Here is a 27,090-nt window from a genome sequence, read left to right as displayed (position 1 = left end):
GTTTTAATGTGAGTAACCATTATTATAATTCATGGATATTAAAATAATGATTTTATTGCATGTAATGAGTAATGGTTAGAAACTCATTATGTAACCATTGATGTAATTAGGTATAATAAGACTTGTTCTCAAATAACAGGTAACAAAAAAGAACTATACATGAAGAGCTATACGAGAACAAGTTAAGAGAATAAGATGTACGTGAACAAGTACAAAAAAATATGAGAAGAGGAGGAAACACTTGTACTATTTGTAACTTAAGAAAAGGTTAAAAGAAAGACCTCTTAATTACCTCCATATCTGAGCCACCAAGCCAAACTCTACAAAACATCCCAAGATGAAAATAACTTGTGAATGTTGCCACCTATTCTAAATTGTTTTCACTATCATCTGTGTGAAGTGATTATTGTGCATAGAATGAAGTACACTTACTCTTGTTGTTTTGTATGAAATAACATTTCACTTGTTTTAATTGTTCTGTATGAAATAATACTTCACTTGCTATAGATATTGTTCTATATAAAATAATATTTTATTTGTAATGATTGTTCTTATTATTCTCTATACAATGTTATACTAAAAAATAATTATTTAAAAAATAACTATTAATCAAAATCAAGACCACGATCTTAATTGTTTTTGAATTCTTTCCCTGTATGTATTCCATTGATAAATTTGTCGCCATTCACTAGTACCTTTTCTCCCTAATTACTCAACCTTGTAACTTGTCCTGCAGTTCAGTGTTGGCCAGATTCACCGTCTTCTTAAGTGAAGGGTCAAAGCAAATGGAAGAGTTGGCGCAACTGCAGCTGTCCATACTTCTGCCATCTTAGAGTACCTGACTGTACAAGTCGTAGAGTTGGCAGGTACTGCTGCAAGTAATTAATGATCTGAAGGTATCTGCGGTTAACAATTTATGGTGATGAAGAACTTGATACCCTTATCAAAGGAACCATAGCTGGTCCTGGTGTCATCCCTCACATTCACAAGGCTCTTATCAAACAAGTGCCGTAAGGATTAATAACTAGGTCTTTCTTGATCATGAACTCAAAAGTCTTGGAAAGATTGATTTCTGTGTATATTTGCTGATTTGTGATGATTTTTATCAGTATTTACAGGATGGATGGGTTGATTTCTCAGTTTGGTTGGCCTAATATTTGCACTGTTATGAGAATCAATTAACCGTCTAGTAGAAATGCCAACTCTGTTTTATCAATTCACATTGGAACTGGTTATTTTTCCACACAATGAAAAGTTAGCCGAATTAATCAGCAATGAACATGATCAAATCTCAAACATGAGAAAATCATGAATAGATAGAGAAACATTAGTCCAAGCCATCACAACAACCCATGCATACTGGAAGCATAAGCAGATCGACTAAAAGACCTAACTGCAGCCATCTTTTCAACAAATAAACAAGAAAGACTAAATGCAAATCCTAGTCGATCACCAACTAGTCCCTACAGAAAGAAATTGCAGTAAAACAACAGAGACAAGTGGTGTTTATCACCTGGAGAGCAATCACTAATCTAATGCTGGAAAAGCAAAGTGGTTAAATGGATTCTAGATTGCTGAAACCTTTGGAACATCCACTGGGAATTGGTGAATCTCATCCATCCATGGGCTTCTCTCCTTAGCTGGATTTATGGTCCACAGAGCCTTCCAAACAGCACTGTTGCACTTAAACCCTGAACCGAATGCTATTTGCCATGTTCTGTCTCCCTTCTTAATCCTCCCTTTGGCCTCTGTATAAGCCAATTCATACCAAAGAGAGCTGCTTGAAGTGTTACCAAATCGATACAGTGTCATTCTTGAAGGTTCCATATGCCAATCTGAGAGTTGCAAGTTCTTCTCCAACTCGTCCAGTACAGCTCTTCCACCAGCATGAATGCAGAAATGCTCGAAAGCCAATTTGAAATCTGGGATGTAAGGCTTCACCTTCATCTTGAAAAGTTTCCTGGCAACCAAAGTGGCAAAGAAGAGTAACTGCTCAGACATTGGTAAAACAAGAGGGCCAAGGGTTGTGATATTAGTCTTCAGAGCATCCCCAGCAACCGCCATCAGATCCTTTGACAAAGAAACTCCAATCCTTCCGGTAGAATCCTCTTTCTGAGTAACACAAGTGAAGCATTTATCATCTGCACCTTTGTGAGTTCGAACAGTATGGACCAATCTATACTTGGACCGCCTACCATCAGACCTTTTATTGGAAAGTAAAATTGCGGCCCCTCCCATCCGGAACAAGCAATTGGAAACAAGCATGGACCTTTCATTCCCAAAATACCAATTCAAAGTAATGTTTTCCATGGTAATGACCAAAGCATAGGAATTTGCATGTGCTTGAAGAAGATCTTTGGCAAGATCAATGGATATCAAACCAGCACTACAGCCCATCCCACCTAGATTATAACTAATAATATTCCCTCTAAGCTTGTAATGATTAATTACCATTGCAGATAAAGATGGTGTTGGATTAAACAAGCTACAATTGACAATTAAAATTCCAACATCTTTAGGTTTCAAAGATGTTTTCTCAAAAAGCTGATCAAGTGCACCAAACATCACAGCTTCTGCTTCTTTCCTTGCCTCTGCCATGCACGGATTAGGAGGAACTCTTATAACAGCTTCGGGGAGGTAAGTGGACTCCCCAAGACCAGACCTCCCAAGAATTTTCCTTTGAAACTCAAGGTTTTCCTCTGTGAAAGTACCAGTCATAACAGACCTTTCCATGAAGATCTGCCCGGTGCATTTCCTAGCGTCATTTGGCTTGTAACATGAAAAATCAACAAGGTAAACAGGACGAGGACGAGTAAGAAAATAAAGGGTTGATAAGAAAACGAGAAGGGTGGAACATAGGATCACAGACATTAGATTAAAACGAAGATGGTCCCAAAGCTCATGGAGATCTTGAAGCGAGAAAGTGGAGAGTTGTGCAGCAATGACCACAACAAGAGGGGTTAAAAATATGTACATTCCATGAGTCATCAGGTAATGGTAGCCAAGTTTAACGTATTTCAGTTTCACAGATTGCTTGAAATCAGGAAGCTTGTTAGAAGGTAATTTTGGATTAGATTCAGACATTTTTTTTTCTTTTTTGGTGGGGATTTGTCAGATGGGTTGTTTTGGTAAAACAAATGAACAAAAGTTTATAGATAAGAAATATAGATGAAACAGTAGTGAAGAGGAGGGTGCATTTTGAAGGAATTTCTGATGATGAAGTAGAAATCAAACAAAAGACAAGGTAGTTGAGCTTGGGTAAAGCTTTCCTGGGATTTTGAACAGCAAAGGAATTATAATGGAATTGGAACTGGTTTACTTAAAATTTCAGACTGTCAAGAAAGGTCCTTCGAGGTACAGACTAAGCTAATGCAGCTCTTATCAGCATTGGAATCCCTGCAAAAATGAAAGAGAAAAGACCCTTCATCAGAAAGAAACTAAAAGAAAACTTCAGCAGCTATGCATATAAAAAATTGCTGATTTTTGGAATCTAGAAGAGATCCAAAAGTGAAAAAAATAAAAAAAACCAAAACGGAAGAGAGACGAGAGGAAATATGGGAGGAGACCCAGAAGAAAAAACTGGCCTTAGAGTGTAGAGAGTTGGAGAAAGAGAATGAAAGAGCGGAGGAAGTATTTGACATTGTCTTCTGTAATGGAGCTGCTTGCAACTCCTAAATTGCACTGATACGGCGGCCAAATGGGAATTTAATGTAAATAAATAGGCAACAGGTCTATTAAAGCTTTGCTTGTCCAGTTTGAATTGGAAACTTGGCTGTTTTTTTGTTCTGATTTTGACACGTCAGAAACTGGTGGTCTTCTTAAGCTCTTGTTCATCAAGCAGTCGCTAAAAATCTCTCTTGCGACGGGTTTATTCACGTCATTTTTAAAACGCACATATTACGTTAAGAGCACATGCAATGCATGTGCAACCTTTGTAATTTATATTTATTTGGAATTACCTTATGAAAATGTGTTGTCTCTGTCTTCCTTTACCCAAAGGACATGACAAATGCATGGGGTGAATTTTTGCTTTCGAAAAAACATTTAGCAGAAAACCGTTGAAGCACTCAAAGTTTGAAAACATCAAGGCACGATTGTACTTTGCGGTCGACCACTACCAAAAGGCGAACAGCTTGACACCCAAAATCTTCCTCTTTTGTCCCTTTACAAGCGTTGGACAAAAACACCGCTACATCTGAATGTATTACGTGCTGTTCTATTCTTCATCGTCGTCCATCCTCCTTTCAGTCTGCCGAGAAAACCAAATAATTCAAAGCAAGACGTGAGAAAAGAAAATCAGTTGTTTTAATAAGTTGGTACCCTTTTAATGATTTATACTCTATTTTACACATTACCATAAAAGAAGAAAAACAAACCAAGGGTTTAGATGGAGCATGCCGGTATGTATAATCTTGGGGGAAGAAGAGAAGAGAAGGGGGAGCGAAAGATAGAATCGAAAAAAGAGGAAGCTGTCCGTCCCTCAAAACGAGCTGTTTGGGGTTGTGCTTGTGAATGGCAGAATCGGTCCTCTGGTCTTTTCCAGGTAAAAGAGAGAAATAACTGAGGTCGATGCTTCAATATCAGTGAGTCACGTGCAAACCAACCAAACCAGTCTGGCTTTTTTACTGCTAAACTGTCAGAACGAGAGCCTTTCAAGTCCCCAGCCAAGCTAAATCCATATGCAGCACGTTTCGTACAGATAACAGATTATCACAAGTGGATGAAACAGAAACCATCCGCACTGGGCTCTGCCCTGCCTTGCCTTGCCTTGCCTTGCCTTGAAACCCAAAACTGTAGTCCAACTAGTGAAATCCAGTTCCGTAATGATGCCGCAGAGAAGCAACATGGACAACCCTGGAGACTCAATTGCAACAGCAGAGCCTGGTCATTACCCAGATCCACAGGCAAAGACATGCATGGTGAGATCAACATGAGCGAAAAGAAATGAAGATTTATCTTGCCAAACATGCCAGTTTTCATAATTTTTGATATCAAATTAAATAAATTTAAATTTTGTATAATCCTATTCATGTTATGATCTTATATTTTAAATATAAAATTATTCAAGTTACATGCAGTTGATCCGCAGTGCATATATATTTGACACATTTAATTAATTGTATTAATATATTAACTAAACATTTTTCAATATATTTAACCCACTTAAACTCAAGTCTTTTCTTTTAAATTATTAATATTTAAACGACATAAAGTAACATATTACTCGAATTTTAAATACACAAATGGCAACCTCTAATACAAATTGGCTAACAGTAACACCAACTGCGGGCTCCACTTGTGAGCTGCTGAAACTGATTCAAGTGTTCTAGCAAGATCTACGGGCATATGTTTTTTAAACTTTGCTGTTGCGTCCAAGAATGCGCAGGATCAGGGTCACATATTTTACAAGGTTTTGAGGAAAAATAAATAAATGCCAGCCGTTAGTGGCTAAAAGTATACCGAGTTACGTTATAGATCACAGGAATACTATGATGCAAAATACTACAAATCTGGTAACAGTTTTTCTTATTTAAAATTTGAGGATTGATGAATTAATATATCCAACTATAATAAATAAACAAAATTCAAATATATACAGCAATAACACAGGAGATAAAACTTGAGGCAAAACTGAATGTTACAAACCGCAAATACAAACATCTTTCTACCCACTTTACTTTTTGGGTCCTAATTGATAGTCTTTTGTGAATGCCAATTCTGAAGCCAGTGCAAAATGATCACTACCCCATTTCTGAAAAGATGGGGAGAATTTTAGTATATGTAATTTACACATTTCTTGTATTAAATCAGAAATGTTCAATCAAATTTGAATCTAAAGATCTTATATTTTCTTTTATTCCTATTAAAAGTCATTATCAATTTTTATTTATATTAATACTCTTACGATTTCCCAAAAGCACTGCATAATTTATTGTTACCAAAGAAGTTGAGAAATAGAGCTTCTATTCAAACTAGGTTTTGCTATCATACCTTTGTTGGGAATCCTGGTGTCCATTGCATAGCATGTTTCGGAATTGGAGCAAGCACCCTGACTGTCTGGAGACCTTCAGAACGCCTGAAAGTCAGAGCAGTGTAAAAGATTTAAGTAATTCTAACCCTCACATAAGCACAATTCTATAACCAAATTTTTTTCTAAATAAAAGTCAAAGCTAGTGGCTTATTTTAATTGACTAGATTAAACCATGAGAAATGTAAGATAAGGGCTCATTTGAAAAGCTCCATTAAGAAATGATCCCATATTAATGTGGTACAATGAAAAAAAAAGTATGTATAGCTTGGACAACATATCTTTTCATACCATCCCACAATGAAGGAAGATAAAGTAGGAAGAGGTCAAGTTCTAAGGTTTGATCTCAGCTCCTGATTGAACTTTGTATGGTACCAAAAAGAAAAAGAGAAGGGGTGGTTAAAATATCATTCAGACACTATATCCAAGTCCATGTCAGATGTGTCCATAGTTTTACATGGAAAAACATTAGTAATGCTGCAACTTCATTTGAATATGCCTTATTTGTGATGACTCTCAAGTACATTCAAATCTAATAAGCGGGACAACTATAACTACTTACCATATGTAATCAACGGTGCCGAAGAAACGCCTGTTGTAGCTGGTTACAAGAGGCTCCCCATCCAAGTCTCTTGTCCCTGAAAAATCCTGTAAAGGCGTGGAAAAAAAAAATTCCAAATTTGAATTCATTTATAGTAATTATGCTTGCCACATATCTAATCACTGAAAAGACTGAGAAAGTAAAGCTCCGCAATGATGTACCTTGACTTCTGTATATGTGCTTTTAAGCTGCAGAGGGTGTTCTAGAAAATTGCAGTCCTCACTGCCAGTTGCAGTGGCTATTTCCATTGGGCTCCACACTGATGGATCATAAGTAGCCTGCTCAACCTCAGAGCCTTCAGAATCCAAGGAAGGTGATAAATCATCCAGCATTTCATCACTTGGTAATAGAAACTGGGAGTTTTGGGAACTGAAAAATTCCTTGGAGGAATGATCCAAATCTGATGATACTGATAGACCAGAGTTTGTTGGATTGACATCTTCATTACCATACAATGCAGCTACAAATGCATTATTGTCTTCAACAATGGTTCCACCTTCTACCATAGCTTTACTAAGCTCTTCAAGAGACAAATTATCCATTTTTTCTTCTACTTCAATATCAATGCCAGCAGATAGACCTGAGAAGTCGACTTGATAAGGAATTGAAGGACTAACACTGTCGTCATTAGCAATTGACTGGGATGACCGACTGCCTGAGATCCCAAGATGGGAAACTACAACTGAATCAGGAGAGTGAGTCTGGCATAATGACCCAGTTGACTTGGAGGTATTCAAAAACTCAGGGTCAGTTCTGACCCTGTTAGAATGATCATCCATCACAATGCATGTGTCTTCATTAGAATGGATGGTGATATCTATTCCTGTATGCTCCATCTCAGTCACATCGGAGCATACATTTTCAATACAGGAAGAATTAGCAAGAGAAAATCTTTGCTTATCATCATCCATCTCATCTATAGGAAATTTGACTTCATTATGACAACAGCTTGAACTTTTTTTTGAGCTATCAATTGGAATGAAGAATGTTGATCCAGTTTCAGCTTTTGCAACATCAATCACATTCTGGTGAGTTCTTGTGGTCACTTCACCATATTGTGCACTGCCATTGCCATCCGTCAGCAAATTGTTGCAAGACATATCTGAGAAATCCTGCATTGTCTCACTGAAACGAGGCAAGTTGTTTATAGGAGCATCTTTGATATTTCTGTCTAGATTATTTTGTTTCTGTGTGTCAGAGTGAGAATCATTCTTATCCACACCAACTTCCTTGATATCTACTGTCGAAGGAACTTGTACTGAATTATCACAAGACTGAACCCTGTAATATTTTTGCAAGCTTTTCATCTTCAACAATCAGGAGTGCACTGAAAAGTCATTTGAGTGTCATAGACAGAAACTTGTACAAACATTACCCGGAACTAGGATTATATGGCATTGGTGGAGGAATTTCGGCAGAAGCTTGTCCTGATACCTTATCTCTATCTACTCCTGACAAATCCAACTGCCTCAAATGATATAATCACAATCTTACTTGACCATCCATCGTCGAAACAAAGAGAGAAAAAGTTAAAATGCATTTACCTTTTGCTCTGATATAAAGTTGTACAATGGACTCTGTTACAAAAATAAGATCTGATGTTGTAACTTATCAAAGTTGAAGATGTTGTAAAAGACAAATACAAAACAGGCATAAACCATGTGGATAATGCTTATCTAAAGCTTAAGGTGTAAACGAAGTGAATACCTTGGGAGTGCAATTAAAATCCCCACAAAGAACTACGGGAGCATCATCCCAACTCTTCGAAACAGAATGAGCTCCTTCTAGGAGCCTCCTAACCTGTTTGAGGAAAACTTAGGTGCAGAGGTTAGAATAACTACTACCATTATAAACTGGTGCTCAGACTTAGGTAGAAATGTAGGATGTGGGTATGTTCACATTTTCCTGAAATTTTACTTGTATTAGAGCATCATACCCTCATAGGTCATACCCATGTCCACTTTGATGCGTCAGATATGAGTTTGATACATGTGCTTTAGGAAAATAAAGGCTCAAAGCAGAATAGCATGCAGACATAAAAATTAATTGAGGGCCAAATTAGTGAATAGAAAGAAGAAACGGCATCTGTGTGCAGGGGGAGGTTGGCAAGGGAAGAAAAATACAAGGATAAATCTTTGCATGTATGTGGGTGTGTCAAGGTAAACAAGCAATGCCAAAGAGTTCTTAAAATTTAGGTACCTCTAGGTTAACTGAATAATGTCTGATTACTAAACCAGTTCAGGATCAATTTTTCCAAAAATTTTATAAACATGCCAGACTAAGCACAGCTGATCACGCAAACCAGCAAAGCAGAGAGAGAGAGAGAGAGAGACTGCTGGGAAGTCAAAATATGAAGTAATGAAATCTACAGCAGGTAAGGAAACATAAGATGGGTCCAAAACCATTTCAATTTGCATCAGATTTAGGGCTTTTGCATGAATTGGCAAAGGTATCTAAAATATAAAGTGTCGAGAAGCAAGATGAGGTTCAGCAAAAGCAACATAAGTTATATGCACACAAGGCAGAACTACTCATCAAATCTGAACTCACACAGAAAGAAAGAATTTGACATGGCAATACAACTCCTCGAGGCAGATTAACCTCAGGTTTTATAAGGTGCACTGTGATGAATTGTGAAAGTCCAGCAAATGAGCAGCAAGACTGATCCTTAGGTGAAGCTGGTGCAATCAGGAATCATGGCCTCCACAGAGGAGGTGACAAGGAAAAACCTCTAGAGCATGCAACGAACTGTTACATCCATCCACTGAGTAACTAAATGTCCAGAAAAGTAAATACCTGGCCAAGCTTAATTTCTCCTCTTCTTGGGTTATATAGCACATGAATGTTACACACGACAACTTTATTAGCTGAGCTGCAAATAAATGCTAATCATTTAACTAGGAATTGAAATGACCAAAAAGTTCAATGTGAATTTCTAATAGAATACTCAATGCAAGCAAGGACCAAATGCATATTGTAATGAGAAAGCACAAGTACCAAATGGAAGAAAAATGATGTCCTGACAGCAACTGAATTTTAACTCTTTGTTTCAGTGCATAATATCTTTTTTTCTAGTGCATATGATCTTGAACTACACAATAGGAAGTAGCATGTCCCTTCCCAAGATTCAAACCCAAGAACTCCAAGCTGGAATCTCAAATTCTTAACCACTGGGGTGTACCCTTTGGGACTCAGTACGTAATATCTTTGAATATAAATACTTCTTTCAAAATATACCTTCACAAGAAAACTTGATCTCAAGTATAAATAAAAAACAATTACAGATTGTTTTAAATTCATTTTGAGAGAAAAGCATTAAACAAGTTTAAAGCATAAAATTTCTCTTGTTACCTTTTTAGTGGAGCTGATGTATTTTCAGGGGTATGTTGGCTCAACAACTGTATAGAAAAGTGTAAATAAATAGAAGTCAAGGCATGGTATATAACCATGTCAAGAAAAACAAAGAAAGTTGGGATGAAATACAATCAAGAAAACCCTATTAGATTGGCAATTCCACTCGAGATTGAAATAGAAAGGTGCAGTCTACCTCAAGAACACATATCTGAGCAACATTATCCCGAAGTCCATGCTTGTTGAACTCTATATATTCTTCATGAAGTAACTTGAACCTAATATGAAGATTATAAAATGAATTGATATACTTCAGTGCCAAATGAAATTTTTGATGAGGGGTCATGTTGATAGCATCAACAGGGAGTCAATAAATACTCCAACAAAAAAAAAATCAAAATCTTGAAACTGGTAAAAGCCCGAGAAATCCCAGGCAGCTTAACACCAATCAAGCGATTAAACCCTTGACTTGTAACTTGGGTACATAGCAAGTGATCATGCATGCAATCGAATACAACTATCAAAGTACATTGATATCCTTCCTTTAAAATGTAAAATTGAAAGGAATGTTGACTGTATAAATAAATGGAAATGTTGATGTAGTTTCCAATACCCAATTATTAAGGGACTTTTGCAGCAATAAACATCTTTGAAGTAGCTTTCCTAATGTGGCCACTTGTTTTTACAATAATGATGGACAAATTTAGAAATATGGTTCAGAATGTGCTCTCAACGAGCATCGATGACCATTACTAGGGAAAAGAATACCTAATAGACAGTGCCCTAACCAGGAAATCAAGCAACTAAAAGGCACATAGAAGTAGCAAGTAATTGTAGCATGGAGCTTAAAAATAAAAAAATGCATAACTGCTGAATGATAAGGTGGACAGTTAACCTCCTGCTTAAGATGATAATTGAGAGAATTGATAAGACTCATGCAGCAAATAAAACAAAGTAGCAATTCACCACATATTGATGACTATTATAGAATGATAAAAGGTGAAGTACAATTACCTTGATGTTCGCCAAAAAATTGCACAACCATCCATAGCATTGCCAGTTCGCATCTGTAAAATGACCAAATAAGTCAGAATTCAGTTCTCCAGGGCAAAGTTGTTTGCATGCTCTTCAAGTAAAAGCATAAAATGTCATTCGTATAATATAGCTTTTCAAAATCTGAAATGAATCTGAGGCAAATACTAATAATGGAAACAGCTTCAGACACACAACAAACCTTCCAAATGCCACTATATCCCCTGTACTTCATCTGCTCCTCCAGGTCATGAAATTTATCAACCTCCTGAAATCATAGTAAAAGGAAACATACTATTTCAAAATTTGAAGACAACACATCCACCCACCAAAACACAGACACACACAGTCTCACCTATATATAAATTATCACTCAAGCGGAAACTGTGAATATCATCACCTCAGGAAGAGCCCAATTTGAATGTGTTTATATCATATCAAAGAGGCAAGGAGAACAATAGCCTAATGCCTTGTGACGACAATGCGATTCATTTTAAGATGAATAAGGAAAAATTGATCTAATCTCCTGACAGTCCCAGGAAACACAAATTTTTAATGTGGTGGTCACAAGTTCAAAACTTAGGAATGAAGGGGGTTGGATTTATGGTAGGGAAGACAGCTACCTCCCATTGTGTGGCTCAAGACACACTGAGCCTCAGAGCCTCCATACGTATACAACCATCTCCACCAAAGTAGCATGAAAATAAACAAAGCAAAAACGTCCTAGCATGATTACTTTTGCTGAAAAAACTAATAGCAATAGCCCACAATTGAGTCACTAATGACAAACCTAAAGTAAATTGAACTATTGAAGCAGTAATATAACTTTGACTGAGATGCTACCAACTGAAAGTATTAACTTTACATTATAGGTAGAGAAAGCTTCTATCTATCGTATATTTTCAAGAAAAAGGTAGAATGAAATTACACAGCTTCTATATTTCATTTGCAAATCTTTAAACTTCATTAAAGTTTTCAAATGTAACAGAAAGCGAATGGATAACCTGGAAACACATAATGTCTGCTGACCATAGTCCAAGCTCGAACATTAAGTTCCTCTTTCTCCACTCCCAATTCATCATATGGAGAGGTATATGAAAGTAAAGATTCCGATGAGTACTAGCAAGGTAATCCGCCAATATATTATAGGAAAGGACAATAAACCTCTCTGCAAATGATATATACATATCAACAAACTTCATTAAAGTTAAACCAATTAAATGGACTACCTCTCAATTTGGTTTTTACTTTTACCACTTACTTTCTGCTATATGCATTTTGGCTTCCTCAAGATTTTGCTAAAAGGAAAAAAGAAAATCAAAGAAGAAAAAAAACGACCCCTGTTTAAAAATGAGCAAGTGGCTTAATTGTTTTATATAGAAGTAAAATAGCGAATTTTGTTTTTCAAAAGTTAAATTTCTAATTTTTAATTTTTAAATAACATTGTAATTCTTTTCCTTTTCTTTTTGCAGTAAGTAACAAAAGCTATACGGAAATTAAAGTCAGAGATGTCAATTACCAGAATGCGAAGGCGGTGGAGTTTTTGCGTACTCCCATTCCCGGTAATCCCAGGGCTTGGAATTGCGTGGCCGGAAGGGCCGAGCAGCTTGATTTTGATCAAACGATTGGCGTGGCCGTTGATAACGGTTGTATGGATGAGACGGAGGCGGTTGACGAAACTGCTGCTGGTTTTGGTCGTAAGGAGACTGAGGCCTAGGGCGGTAACCGAATTGCTGAGGCTGAAAAGAGTTTTGATTCGAGAAATTTCCTCGACGGAAGCCGAGGTTCGCTTCTCGAACAGAGTTTAAGTGCGAGTCTCCTGTGACTAGCTGGCCTCTTCCGCCGCTGTTGGATCGGTCCGAGAAGCCTCTGCACCACTGATTGCGGCGGCCTCGATACTGTTAAAGTTAGAGAACTGAAAGTTAGTGCATATAATTTGAGACTTAATATGCAGAGCAATGTAATTTGTGAAGGCGATGGAAGAGGTACAGGACGGCGGGAGGAGGACATGACGGCGGGGTCGGCGATAGCGCTCGCGGCAAGGATATTTGGACGGAGAGAAAAAGAAGGACGCCACATCGAGCGAGAGAGCTCCAGTGAAGTGGAAGAGGAACAGGGGCTAAGGCTTTTGTAAGAACGGCGAAAAGAAAAATTAAATTTTGATCAAAATATTTGAGAAGTCCCTTTAAGGATATTTTCTTTAATTTAATTTTTTTACTTAAAATTATAATTTTTTAATTTTAAAAATTATTTTTATTTTATTTTTTAATATTTTTTTATCTAAATTAACTATTAATATGCTAACATCATCATTGATGATATGATATATAAAAGTGATTTTGGATGCTGATGTGGTACTATAATATCATTATGTCAAGATGATATAACATTGTCATACCACACTTTAAGATTGAGTCGATGATGTCGTAATGTCACATTATCATCATGATGAAATGGTATTATCATGTCACTTTATGAATATGGATTACCACGTGATACTTAAAAGAGGTTGTCACATGACACACCAAAAGATTATCATGTGACACTCTTATATGCTGACACATGCTAATTTATTCTTCAAAAAAAGATTCGTTAATATTTGAACTCAAAATCTCTAATAAATAAACAAACGTTTTTACTATCACACTTAAACTCTTATATTTAATAATATCTTACTTAAATTTTATTTTTTTTTTCTTCTTTCTCTTTCTTTTTTACTTTTTTCTTTCTTTCTATAAAACTAAATTGTTTTGGAACTTTTTTTTTTCTTATAAAATTACGTCATTTAAGAAGAAGGTTCCAAAGAGTTTTCATGATTATGGTTTTTGAAAGTATAAAAAGCCTCCAAAATTACGCAACTTTATGGAATAGAAAAAAGAATGAAAGAAGAAAAAAAATTCAAGTAAAATATTATTAAAAGGAACAATTTATGTGTGATGGTAAAGACTACTTTATTTGCTAGAAGTCTTGAATTCAAATCTTAACTAGTTATTTTTTTTTAGAATAAATTGCCACGTGGTAGCCTCTTGATGTGCCGCGTGGTAATCCATATCCATATGGTGATGTGACACTGCCACTTCAATGCTTAAAACTCCCTTTTTAGGCCACGTTAGCGACGATGTCAGCACCGTAAAGGTCAATATGGACGAAAAACGTTAAAATGACTAAATTGAAACAATTCTCAAAATTAAGGGACTAAAATGTTACGATTTTGACCAGAAAGATTAAACTGAAGAAAATACCTCAGTATAAGGACTTTCTAAGTATTTTGATCATTAAATTTTTGTTATAAAAATATATCTTAAAATAACAAATAACGTTAACTAGAAAGAACAATTAAACAAAACAAAGAAAATATTTCAAGGGAGAAAAGAGATTTTATTAAAGGGTCCATTTATAGGAAAATAATCCTCTTATCTTAATTGAATTTACAAGATGAAGATAACACTTATAGATTACATAAATTAAATCTTAATCCAACCTAATTTATATTAAATCTAGATATATATATATATATATATATAAATAGATATTTACAAAAATATTTATAACAGTCCCCCTTGAATATCCATTATATTAAGAATTTGCATCGTTAAAACTTTATAAAGAAAAAATCTCATAGGAAAAAAATCCTAGAGAAGAAAAATAGTATATAATTTTTTTCAAAAATACATTTTTGAAATCCTATCTCATCAAAAATCTTATCAAGAAAAACTCAGTGGGAAAAACCTTAATAAAGAAAAAGAGTACAGTGTGTATTTTACTTCCTTTATAACTACATTATTTAAGATCTTTAAAATGGCGCATTCCTATTTTTTGTACCAACTTTTTGAATGTTGCAGTAGGAAGGGCTTTAGTAAACAAATCTGTTAGATTGTCACTTGAACGAATGTGTTGAATACTAATATTGTCATTTTCTTGGAGATCATGAGTGAAGAAAAATTTTGACGAAATATATTTTATCTTATTGCCTTTAATGTATCCTTCTTTTAACTATACTATGCAAGTAGTATTATCCTCGTATAATGTTGTTAGAATTTCTTTTTTGATTGACAAGCTACATGTTTCTCGAATATGTTGAGTTACAGATCTTAACCAAACACATTCACAACTTGCCTCATGAATTGCTAAACTTTTTGTGCAGTTAAAAGAACTAAAAACTGTAGTTTGTTTTATAGAACGTCATGAAATAGTCATACTTTCATATGTGAATAAGTAACCTGTCTGGGATCAAGCTTTGTGTGGATTAGATAAATATCTTAAATCTACATAACCAATTAAATATGATTTTAATGCATTTAAATAATATAAACTCATATCCATTGTTCCTCACAAATATCAAAGTATATGTTTAATTCTATCCCCATGTCTTTGAGTTGGAGAAAAATTATATCTTGCTAATAAGTTCATAGCAAATGATTTATCAAGTCGTATATTGTTAGCAAGATACATCAGTGCTCCAATTACAATAAGATACAGTACTTCAGGACTAAAAAGTTCTTCATTATCCTCATGAGATCAGACTTTTTTTCACGTCTAATAACCTTACAACCATTGATGAACTTAATAAATGTGTTTTGTCCATATAAAATCATTTAAGACTTTTTCTATATAATTAAATTGATGAACAAAAATTTCATTTTTTGAGTGTTCAATCTAAAGACCTAAACAAAACTTTATTTTTCCAAGGTCTTTCATCTCAAATTCTCTCTTGAAATAATCAAAGGCTTTTGATAACTCTTCAAGAGTTTCAATAATGTTTAGTTCACCAATATAAATAGCAATTATCACAAATTCATATATGAATTGTTTTATAAAAACACATGAGCATATAAGATCATTTTTATAACCTTCTTTTGACAAAAATTTACTAAGGCGATTCTACCACATGCGTTCAGATTGTTTTAATCCATATAAAGATTTAATTTAATTTAATCGAATAAATTTCCTAAGAATACAAATTTTGTGCTTCAGGCAACTTAAATCATTCAGGAATTTTCATATAGATATCATTATCAAATAAGCCATATAAATAAATTGTAGCTACATTCATTAGATGAATTTGAATCTTCTCATACATTGTCAGACTAATTATTATAAAATTGTAATTGCATCCATCACAAAAAATATATCTCTTCATATTCAATACTAGATCCTTGGATTAAACCTTGTGTGACAAGTCGTACTTTATATCTCATAATCTCATTTTTCTCATTTCATATTCGCACAAATACCCATTTATGTTCCACTGATTTTACGCCATTTGGTGTACGGACTAAAGATTCAAAAACTTCACATTTTGTAAGTGCCACTTTGATTGCGTCTTTCCATATTGATCAATCATTTCTATGTCTACATTCTTCAAAGATGTAGGTTTAAGATCCTCATTTTCTTTCATAATATTGAACACTACATTGTATGCAAAAATATGACTCTTCAAGAGTCATAACATAATTTATTGAGATCTCTTCATTTTTACTGATTTTAGGTACCTGAATTTTTTCTGGAATTATGTCAAGGGTATCTTCTAGAGTTTTTGTTTCCTCTTCTTGACCATCTTGAATATTTACTTTTTTTCTTTTTTGAGGATTTTTATCTTTAAAATCGATTGGTCTCCCACACTTTTGGCATGTCTTAGACTCATTAGCAATAGCAGATTGTCCTACATCAATTCTAATTCGGGCATTTGTAACTGGTACGTGAGATTTAGTTGTTCTTTTTAGGTCTGTAAATGCGTCTGACAACTGATTTTTTTATATTTTGTAACTGAATTATCTTTGAACTTCTTGTTCACATTGATTTGTGCGATGATCAAAATAAGATAATGATAATGTATACCAAAATATTTCTTTTTCCAATTACTTATTTTCTAACACTAATGTTGAAATTTTAGTTTTATCAAAATGACAATTAACAAACCTTACAATGAATAAATCTCCTGTTTAGGGTTCTAGATAGCTAATTATAGATGGAGATTCATATCCAACATATATTCCTAGCCTCCTTTGAGGATCTATCTTTATGCGTTGTGATGGAGCAATTGGGACATATACCTCACGTCCAAAAATTCTTATATTGGAAATATTTGGTTTTTGATCATAAACTAATTGTATAGGGGAGAATTTATGATAACTTGGTGGCTTGATGCGTACAAGTGCTGCTGCATGCAAAATGACATGCCTCCAAGCAGAAATTGGGAGTTTGGATTTCATAAGTAATGACTTTACAATCAATTTAAGGCATTTGATAAACGATTCTACTAGACCGTTTTGTGTATAAACACGACTAACAAATTGTTCAACATTTATTCCAATTGACATGCAATATTTATTAAAAGCTTGAGATGTATATTCACTAGCATTGTTAAGACGACTTGTCTGGATTGCATAATCAGAAATATGTGCTCACAAACAAATTATTTGTACAAGTAATCTTGCAAATGTCAAATTGCGAGTTGATAATAAGCACACATGTGACCATCTTATCGATGCATCAATTAAAATCACATAATATCTAAATGGTCTACATGATGGATGTATGGGTCCATATATATCATCTTAAATACGTTCAAAAAACGTAGAGAATTCAATCCCAACTTTAACTGGTGATAGTCTTAAAATTTATTTGCCTTGAGAGCAAGCAGCGCATGAGTATTTCATCAGATTAAAAAATCTTCTGATTTTTCAATGAATAATCATATTAATTTTCAATAATTTTTTTGCATCATTCTTGATCCAAGATGGTCCAATCGGTTATGCCAAATATTAAAATCATTAGTAAACTTTTGATTTACTATGAGTTTTAATTATTCTAATATTTGTGTAGTTTAATCCAGAGAACAAAACGAGTAATTTTTTTTTCAACACACACCTCTTACTTGAGATAATAAATGTAATATAGAGGTATTAAGTCTCTCTTTCATTCGTTATCTCGATATGATAACTATTTATATGAATATATTTAAAACTTAATAAACTTCTTTGAGATTTAAAAGAAAATAATAAATCCTCTATTATAAATTTTATTCCTCAATGTAGTAAAATATTAACTCTTTCGGAACCTTCAATTAATCTTGTACTATCAAATACTGTATTGATATTATTTTTTTCAGTTGTCAAGTGGGAAAAATATTTCTTGTCTTTAAATATAGTATGCGTTGTAGCAACATCTAATCAAATGACCAATTCTTTTTTCAGAATAATAAATCAACAATGGATATTTCCATTACCAATCATATAATCAATTTCTCTTTTAGGGTGGACAAACATCTTGATGTGCTACATCAACTTGACTATGGTTAAAATCATCACAAGATGTTTTAGTTTTCACTAATCAAATGATCAATTCCTTTTTAGGACAAGAAAATGAACAATGGATATTTCCATTACCAATCATATAATCAATTTCTCATTCAAGGTGGACAAGCATCTTGATGTGCTGTATCAACTTGACCATGGTTAAAATCATCACGAGATGTTTTAGTTTCCAATGATACTTAATAAAATTCAAGATGTACAATAGGTACTTAACCAATGACAAATAAATTTTTTATATTCCTTTTATTCTTTTCATTTTTGTCTTTTTATTATTCATCCATATTTGGTAAGTTGAAAGTATTCATTCACTTTTTGTGGAATACAATTATTATCCACTTTTAATAGGTTATTCATTTCTCGTGGGTTAGTGGATAATGGTATCCATCCACATCTCGTGGTAAAATTATCCTTAATTAAAATCGTAATAGTATAAATTATTATAACGATTTCTTCTATGTCCATGATCATAATTATTAAATGATGTGGCATTCACTTCAAAAAATAGACAAATTCATGATTATAACCATAATTATTAAATGATGTTGCATTCATTTAAAGGAACTGACAAATTTATAATTTTTTATTAGTAACTCGTTTGCCACATTCATTTTAGGAAATGGACATTATGATTTTTCATTAATAGCAAGGGACAAAATATAATATATACTACATGATAACAAAATTCATATTAAAGTTGATTTTTAGGGAATGAAAATACTAAAAGGATATCAAGTCACTTACTTGATTTTTTAAAAATAAAAATAAAAAAAAACAACCTTTGTGAGAGGATGAAAATAAATTAATACTAACACTTACCTGATTTGCTAAAACTAGAAAATAAAACCTAATTACTGAAATTCTGTTGAAGCTTGAAAATGATGAAAACAAATTCTAAACTTAAGAGATCAGAAGATCATGTTGATAACGTGTTGTGAAAGTATAACTTAAAAGAACAAATAAGGTTAACTTGAAAGACCAATTAAATAAAAGAAAAAAAGTATTTAGAAGGAGAAAAGAGATCTTAGAAATGTGCATTTACAAATGAACTGAGAAAGTTTATTTATAGGCAAATAACCCCATTATCTTGATAGAATTTACAAAATGAAGATAACACGTAAGACATGCTTGGTTGGGGGGAATAGAATAACCATTCCTCTTCTATTTTTATTCTTGAGATAAAACTGCATTTGGTTAAATAGGATAGTTATTTTTTGGAATAGTCATTCCAAAAAAAGCCTGAATAGCCATTATCAAGGTCCCCTTTGGTAATGGCTATTCCAAATTGTTGGAAAAAAAAAAAAAATTAATTAGACAAATACACCTTTTTACAATTCAAAAAATTACTTTATAAAAAAATACTAAACCTATTTTTTCTCTCTCTTCCTCACTCTTCTCTCTAAAGAACAGAAAACACAAAATTTTTCACTTCATTTTAAAAAAAAAGGAAATAAAAATATTTAAATATTATATAATATATTAATATTATTTAACTATAATAAATATTATAATGAATAGTATATAATATTATTATTTGAATATAATAAATGTAATAAAGAATATTATTTAGTATTTTTTAAATATAATGAAGAATATATTTTATTTTTTAATATTAAATATTATTTAATTATAATAAAAGGTTTAATTATCTTATGATACAAAATATTATTAAATTATAATAAAAATATATTTGTATTTTGATGAAAATATTATTTAATTATAGTAAAAGTTATTTTGATGTTATTACTTAGAATATTTTTATCTTTTAACAAAATAAATTCTTTAATTTTAATAAAAAGTATTTTTTTCTCATCATAGTATTTTTATTTTTAAATTAAAAATCTTTAAATTTTAATAAAATGTATTTTTATCATTTACCCATTATTTCTTAACTATTCTTAAAATTGTTTCTACCAATCAAATAATGGAATAAGTAATAATAATAATTTTTATCATATTCCCTTTTCATAAACCAATTTATATAATAGTTATTTTTCTCATATTTTATTCCCTTAGAATGACTATTCTATTCTCAATCTATTCATTCCAATGAACCAAACATACTGCAAAAGATTAGATGAATTAAATCCTAATCCAACCCAATTTACATCAAATCTAGATATAGATAAATGGATATTCACAAAAATATTCATAACAATTTTAGAATTTTGAGATTAAAATAAAATACACCTATAAATTGTATAATTTTGAAAAAAAAATTAATATTTTAAAATTGATAGTAACGACTATACAAAACTAATTATGTGTTTTTTTCTCAAAGATACTAATTAATTGTTAATGGTACTTATTCTAAATGGACAGAATCAAATTTTATAAAATAAAATAAAATCAACATAAAATATATAAAAAATTTTAAATTATTCTACACAACTCAAATAAATATTATTTTTTTGTTATATTCAATCAAACTCTTATATTTTTACTTTTGATTTATCATTTTTATATTATATAAAGTTAACGTAAAATACAAACATGTTACGGATTATAACGTGATATATTTATGTGACATGATAATAAAATTACGTGATTTTTTTTATTTTTCATGTTAAAATTATGTTGACACTATGTAAATATAAAATGACTAATAATGTTTTAATTAATTACAATTAATCAATAATTATATTTGATTAAAAATAAAATATAAAAAATTAATTAAATACAATAAAAAATAAAAATTTATTTAAAATTTTTTAAATAATTAAAAAAATAATATTATACCAATTAAGTTTAATATTCTTAATGTTTAAAATGTTATTATATTAAAATATTAGTTCTTCATTTGGGAGAACAATTAAGTTTTCTTTTTTTTTTCTTTTTCAAGTATAAAAGAAATAGAAGTTATGTGGAAAAAATGAGTTGCTGAATTTAGCTTTATCTGAAAAAGTTGAAGGAGAGGGGGGAGTAAGGTTTATATCTGAATTATCATTTATAAGTTCATAATCTATGAAAGAAAAATCACAACCCTAGTTAAAGAATGAAGTAGCAGTGCATTTTATCATTGACAAATTGTTCACATTTGATACAGCAATGGCAGTACAATCATCAAAGAAGGAAGAGTTGGACTAATCAAATGAACTTTAGCAACATTCTGCTGATTAACACTTTTAAGGGCATATGTCAAGCTCATCCTTGATCCTTCCCTTCCAATCTTTTAGAGGTAATGGCAGTTGATATAACCTGCACATAAACACAGAATGAAGAATATTAAAATTCTTAATGGTTATTGTTTTTAGCAAATATCATATCGATTTAATGTAATGGACAATGAATTTAGTTATCATCATAATGCTAAATTATACTTTGTTTGCAAGTTTCTCAATATTCATCGATGATTGTAAGTCTTGGATAACATATTTCACTTACTTGGATCAACAGCGGTGATTTGACCAGTGCCCGCAAAATCACAGCTTAAATAACTCTGACCTTTGGTTCGATAGTAAGAATTCATTGCGAATGCAGCATGAGACTGAATAGTGTTGGGTTCGTAGCACAATCCACCAGGCTGAATTGGTGTACAATCTATGCCTTGGCCACATGCGTAGTCCAGGTTTGATTGCAATTGAGCATAGGTAGCTTCCTTTTGTGGAACACAGTAACTCTTGCCTGAAGGTGCTGGAGTTGATGGGGATGGATTTGTAGGAGTTGGCACCGACTAATATTTCAAAAAGAAAAAAAAATCAATAGAACCTTTTAACTTATCATTTTCTACAAGCTTATTAGAAATTAAAATCAATCTATTGTGCCTGGGAGAAAGTGATTTGACGGCATATTTGACTGTCAGTTGAGACTAAATTAACAAAAACTCTTGTGATAGTTGTATCAATAAGATTGAATCATGTCGTCTTTCCCGATTTTAGATAGGGGGAGGCAGAAGAAAGGAAGCAATAAGAACAATGTTTGCCTTTATTGTGTAAACTATAAAAAGGACAAAAAGAGATCTTCATTCAGAAATAAGCATACCTGCCCATGACGAAGAAGTCCAACATTGTAAATAGGGCTTAAGTCAGGTTTAAACAATCCCCAGTACTTCTCAGCAAGCGGACCTGGTTTTTGATTCTCATTAAACAATGCAAACATGTATGTCTCAAACCTGCGGTTTGGCATCAGAGGTGTTCCTTTGCCAGAAAGAATTTCCTTAATCACATGCCCATTGTAAGAAATTGAATTGTCCATGGTGGCAAAAGGACTGCTGGAATCACCTTGTGTGGGCCAGCCAGTCTCACCAATCACAATTTCCACATCACCATAGCCAAGGGCTTTCATGGCCGAATAAGTTGAGTCCATGAGAGCATCAAACATATTGGTGTATGTTTTTCCAGTGTACTTGTCATAGACTCCACGGTTTGGTTTGAAAAGAGCATAATTTAATCTTCTCGATAAATCAGGGCTAAAGTAGGGATATGGGTTAACCATGAAAGGTGATTTGGTCCGGCGATGGAATTGGAGTATGGGTGCAAAGAAGCTTAGGTCATAGCCAACCATGAAACGGGTCAAACTTGGTAGAGTTTCACGTCGGAATATGTTAAGTGCATGAGAGGTTGTGACCTACTCAAAAAGAAAAAAACAAGGTTAAAATAGTTGAACGATGATAATGAAAAATTGTTGATGTCTTTGGAGTTTCATTCATGTAAAACTAGCTATTCCTATATGTTTCTAACATCAGAAATACGATATCAGTATGAATAATACATATTAAATTTAAAAAGATACAGTAAAGACGTTTGTAATGGGAATTTTAGGATGAGATTTGTGACATCTGTTTGAACAAGACTTACAAGAAACATTTTTGTTTCCTCAAGTTTGAGCAACATAAAATTGGCTCAAAGCAAGCAAGGAATTTTCATTCTCTATCATATCAGTCAAGAATAGAAGAAAATAGAAGTAAAGAATATCATTGTTTTCATCTTAAACCAATCTTTTTTGAATTACTGATTTTTCAAAAATTTATCGTTTTAGCATGAAGCATGAATCATGAAATATTTCCTTAGCAATGTCAAAAGTTACAAGAAACAACAACATATGGTTATTAAATGTTCTAAAATCATTACAACTTGAAATTAGTTTTTACATTTAAAGGGGAGAACAATAATAATAGGAAGAGAAAGAGCAGGAACAAGATAAACATATAAATTATGCATTCATCTAACCTTGATATCTTGAATTCCAGCTTTAACCAAAGCATAATGAAGACTCCTCATTGCGGGCACAAGGTTGTTAATCCAATCAGTAATATTTGAGAATAAGACTTCACTACCAGCACAGACATACTTGATCTTAGTCTGAGGATAAAATGGGCTTATGTGTTGAGCAACCCATCTCCTTGCTACAACAGTATTGGTAAGAGCAGGAATATCTCCATTGCCGACTGTGACTGTAACCGAAATGCCAGTGTTTGCAAAAGCTCTAAGGACCTCGGGATTAGCATCAAACATTTTGACACTATCAAAGATAGTTTGGGTTTTGATGAAGTTAGCAACCACAGAGGGAGAAGGAAGGTTGTCTGCAGCCATGCCATAGTTAACTCCAAGGGCAGTCGTGGTGGTGAAGAGGTGGAGGAATATGGCGAGGAGGAGGAAGATGGCAGTCATGGCTATTGAAGGTAATGGAAAAACTTTTCCTCTTTGATTTTTGTTGAGTTTTAAACTGCCTAGTGAAAGAAGATTGTAAGAGAGGGGAGGTGTAGGTGGTTTATGTAGCATATAAGGGATGAGACATTGGTTAAAATTCAAGATTTTGACAAATATATAGCCATATAGCTAGGAAGACTTAATAATAAGAAAAGCTAGATTCTTATAAGAAAGAATTTTCCATACAGGAAGACTTGATAATAAGAAAAGCAAGGTTCCTAAGGTATTCTGGAGTAAGTAAACCACTTCTAGGCACAAAGCAACAATTGCAGTTAAAGTTAAACCAAATGAATTGCAATTATTCAAATTATTGCTTAGGGAACTGTGTTTTGACCATGAAAGTAAATTGCACAGCAGATTTTTGCTCAATTTGAATTTGATCTGACTCAAAAATTGGGTCTCTAAAGTTCATGCCCCCACTTCCAACCTGTTTGAGAAAAGACACAAACTTGTCAAGACCCATATGTAAAGGCAATAAAGGTCGACGTAAATCTAAAATCGGTTAATGAGATTGTCAAACATTAACATAAACATCAATATTCTTTTAAAACAACAGATTCAATAACATACACAAGTAGCCATTTAATACTACTAATTATTGTCTTAATAAAAGAAAAGCAAAACTAAGATTTGATGACTACTAGATCAGTACGTCCCAAAGCAGAACATCCAACTGAAAACCGAAAGAGTAATGTCTCATAGATAAATAGACAAAGAACAGAGCGGCCAACGAATCAAGCAATAGCAAAGACTAAAACTCATTGACACTAATCAAATCAGTAATTGCATATAACGATACTCACTACATTCATTCTTATAGACTGATTCTAGTTTCTACACTAAAGGGAAATCTTGTCTAAGTGAAATTTGGAGCACAGCACGACCTTACATGAAACTGTCAGTTAGTATCAATCTCTGTTGCAGAAAACGGTGCTCTCCAGCTGAAAGACATGACATCACTCATGTTTCAATCTCATAACCTGTTCCACGGGGTGAAGATGGAGGGGAAATGGATGAGAAAGATATGAAAAATGTGAAAGCAAATTTGGGGTTTGTGTTTTCAGGAAGAAAGGTAAAGGTTTCCAATAAAAGAAAGTGAGTGAGAGACAGTGGAAGGATAAGCCGAGGAGAGAGAGAAAGGTGCTGTCTGTCTCTTTAACATTAAAAGAAAAAGAGAAAAAAGTATTGATAAGTACAACTACATGTGTCACAGTTCCGTTGGGAGATTTCAAATAAGTCTGAAATTGAAAATGACAAAATATATATGTAGATAATATTGTTCTCACTGCCAGAATTAATAATAAAAAAAGAGCAAATTCCGGGTAGGGTCATTGTCGTTGTTCAGACGCCGTTGAGTATGACGCAGTGAGCGCTGCACTATGTCAGATTGCCAGTCACTTTAAACTTAGCATGTTTAAATAAATAAGTACTATATACTTATATTAAAGTTAAAAAGTTAAATATTTAAATTGAGATTAAATGTTTAAGTTTGGGGATTTTTTTTAAGCTTTTATAAATAACATATTTTTGTAAATAACCGGAAGATACTTTTAACTGTTTTTAATCATCAGTAAAGATTTTGGGACAAAAATGCCCTTTATGAGCCGTCTTCTTTAGCGTACGCTCTCAAATAGGTGAAAAATGGGAAAAAAAATATGTAAAGATTGGTTGTGCAAAATACCCAAAAATTTTTTTCGAAGGTTGTGCAAAACAAAATAATATTGCATGAGATGGATTTTCAGAGATTTGGGACATGACATTCAGATAATAGGAGAAGAGAGATATTAAATCGAATGAGGAACAGGTCGTCATGAATGGAAAGCTTAGCTCATGATGTGAAACCAGAAATCTTTGATACGGTGGTGAATTGAAAGGAGAAAGATGTGAATCCAAAGCAGGAAATGGTCCTGCTATAGCAGGCCATATGTTAGATGGCTGTCGCAGGGCAGGGTTTAGAGTTTGTGAAACGTCATGTTGGGAATGTGTGACACGGCACCGCTCATAGTTGGTGAGACGCCATGGAGGAAATCTGTGAGACACCAGAATTAAGAGTTAGTAACACGCCATGGTGGGAATGTGTGACACGGCAGCGTTGAGAGCTGGTGAGACGCCATTGAGGGAATCTGTGACACGTCAGCGTTCAGGGTTAGTGAGATGCCATGGATTGAATCTGTTAGATGCTAGAGTTAAGAGTTGGTGACACGCCATGGAGGGAATCTGTGACACGCTAGAGTTCAGAGTTGGTGACACGCCATGGTCATGTTTAGAGTGTGTGACACGGCATTGCTTGAAAAGTTGATACGCCATGGTCATGGTTTATAGTGCATGACACGGCAATGCTTGAGCAGCTGACACGTCATGGTTTGAAATAGAGAGAGAGAAAAAAAACGAGCAGCTAACGTGGTAATCCTTTGGACTTTCACTGTATTAATTTCCCTTTTTCAGAATAAATAAGAATATTAGAATGCCATTTTCATTTTAAACAGTTGTTATTCAGAATTCGTTACGTTTGTGTGATTCATTTCTCATTTTTTTCAGTACCGGAGTGTTCGAGAAGGCTCTTTGCAAGCGAAACGAAACCACTGCACCAGCAAAAATGTCGGCCATGAATGAAGAGATCAGTGAGTCTCAAATTCACAACATTCTTGTGTTTGTTAATTTTTTAGTTTTTTCCTAGGTTTGTTTGATATGTTCGGGTTTTTTGTTTTGTTTTGCAAATGTTTAGACTGTGTTTTCCTGCTGGTTTGATGGTTGTTGTGGTTAAGCCGTAGTGGTTTTAGCGATTTTAGGTGTTTACCGTGTGACGCAATTGTTATTATAGTTAGTTATTAGCGTGTGATAGCATTTTACTTGATATGCATAGCGTGTGACAACATTTTACTTGATATGCATAGCGTGTGACAACATTTTACTTGATATGCATGTCGTGTCACAGAATTTTACTTGTTATGCATGACGTTTGACAGCATTTTATTTGTTATGCATGGCGTTTGACAGCATTTTAATTGTTATGCATGGCGTTTGACAGCATTTTACTTGATATGCATGTCGTGTCACAAAATTTTACTTGTTATGCATGGCGTTTGACAACATTTTACTTGTTATGCATGGCGTTTA

The 27,090-nt window shown here is 33.4% G+C and overlaps 2 protein-coding genes and 1 pseudogene across 6 annotated transcripts; all 3 read right to left on the bottom strand.

The window, feature by feature from the left end:
* Positions 1–1,289: 1,289 nt before the first annotated feature.
* LOC18588970 (3-ketoacyl-CoA synthase 11 pseudogene) lies at positions 1,290–3,392 on the bottom strand (annotated as a pseudogene).
* A 631-nt stretch (positions 3,393–4,023) lies between these two features.
* Positions 4,024–13,148, bottom strand: LOC18588969 (DNAse I-like superfamily protein). Of its 4 annotated transcripts, none has more exons than XM_018127793.2 (15): positions 13,002–13,148; positions 12,532–12,910; positions 12,017–12,180; positions 11,215–11,280; positions 10,995–11,047; positions 10,177–10,258; positions 9,981–10,027; positions 9,426–9,501; positions 8,337–8,429; positions 8,174–8,206; positions 8,005–8,093; positions 6,791–7,928; positions 6,591–6,676; positions 5,992–6,076; positions 4,024–4,854 (listed from the first exon to the last, which is right to left on the bottom strand). In XM_018127793.2, exons 1-15 carry the CDS (start codon positions 13,089–13,091, stop codon positions 4,711–4,713), a joined length of 2,625 nt encoding a protein of 874 aa, XP_017983282.2. In that variant the 5' UTR covers positions 13,092–13,148; the 3' UTR covers positions 4,024–4,710. The 4 variants fall into 4 exon arrangements, with proteins under 4 accessions (XP_017983282.2, XP_017983283.2, XP_017983284.2 ...); XM_018127794.2 differs by having other exon boundaries at positions 6,791–7,910; XM_018127795.2 differs by lacking the exon at positions 4,024–4,854 and adding an exon at positions 5,501–5,752.
* Positions 13,149–21,313: 8,165 nt separating this feature from the next.
* On the bottom strand, positions 21,314–25,115 carry LOC18588968 (glucan endo-1,3-beta-glucosidase-like). 2 transcript variants are annotated; one of them, XM_007013736.3, is made up of 5 exons: positions 24,858–25,115; positions 23,494–24,400; positions 22,307–22,891; positions 21,710–21,998; positions 21,314–21,523 (listed from the first exon to the last, which is right to left on the bottom strand). In XM_007013736.3, exons 2-5 carry the CDS (start codon positions 24,043–24,045, stop codon positions 21,498–21,500), a joined length of 1,452 nt encoding a protein of 483 aa, XP_007013798.3. In that variant the 5' UTR covers positions 24,046–24,400; positions 24,858–25,115; the 3' UTR covers positions 21,314–21,497. The 2 variants fall into 2 exon arrangements, with proteins under 2 accessions (XP_007013798.3, XP_007013797.3); XM_007013735.3 differs by having other exon boundaries at positions 24,863–25,115.
* Between the last annotated feature and the right edge of the window lie 1,975 nt (positions 25,116–27,090).

This window comes from Theobroma cacao, chromosome 9 (assembly GCF_053813885.1).
Source record: "Theobroma cacao isolate CCN51 chromosome 9, ASM5381388v1, whole genome shotgun sequence".
NCBI classification, from domain to species: Eukaryota; Viridiplantae; Streptophyta; class Magnoliopsida; order Malvales; family Malvaceae; genus Theobroma; species Theobroma cacao.
Note: the sequence above shows the minus strand (reverse complement) of the source record. Positions and strands in the feature narration are given on the sequence as shown.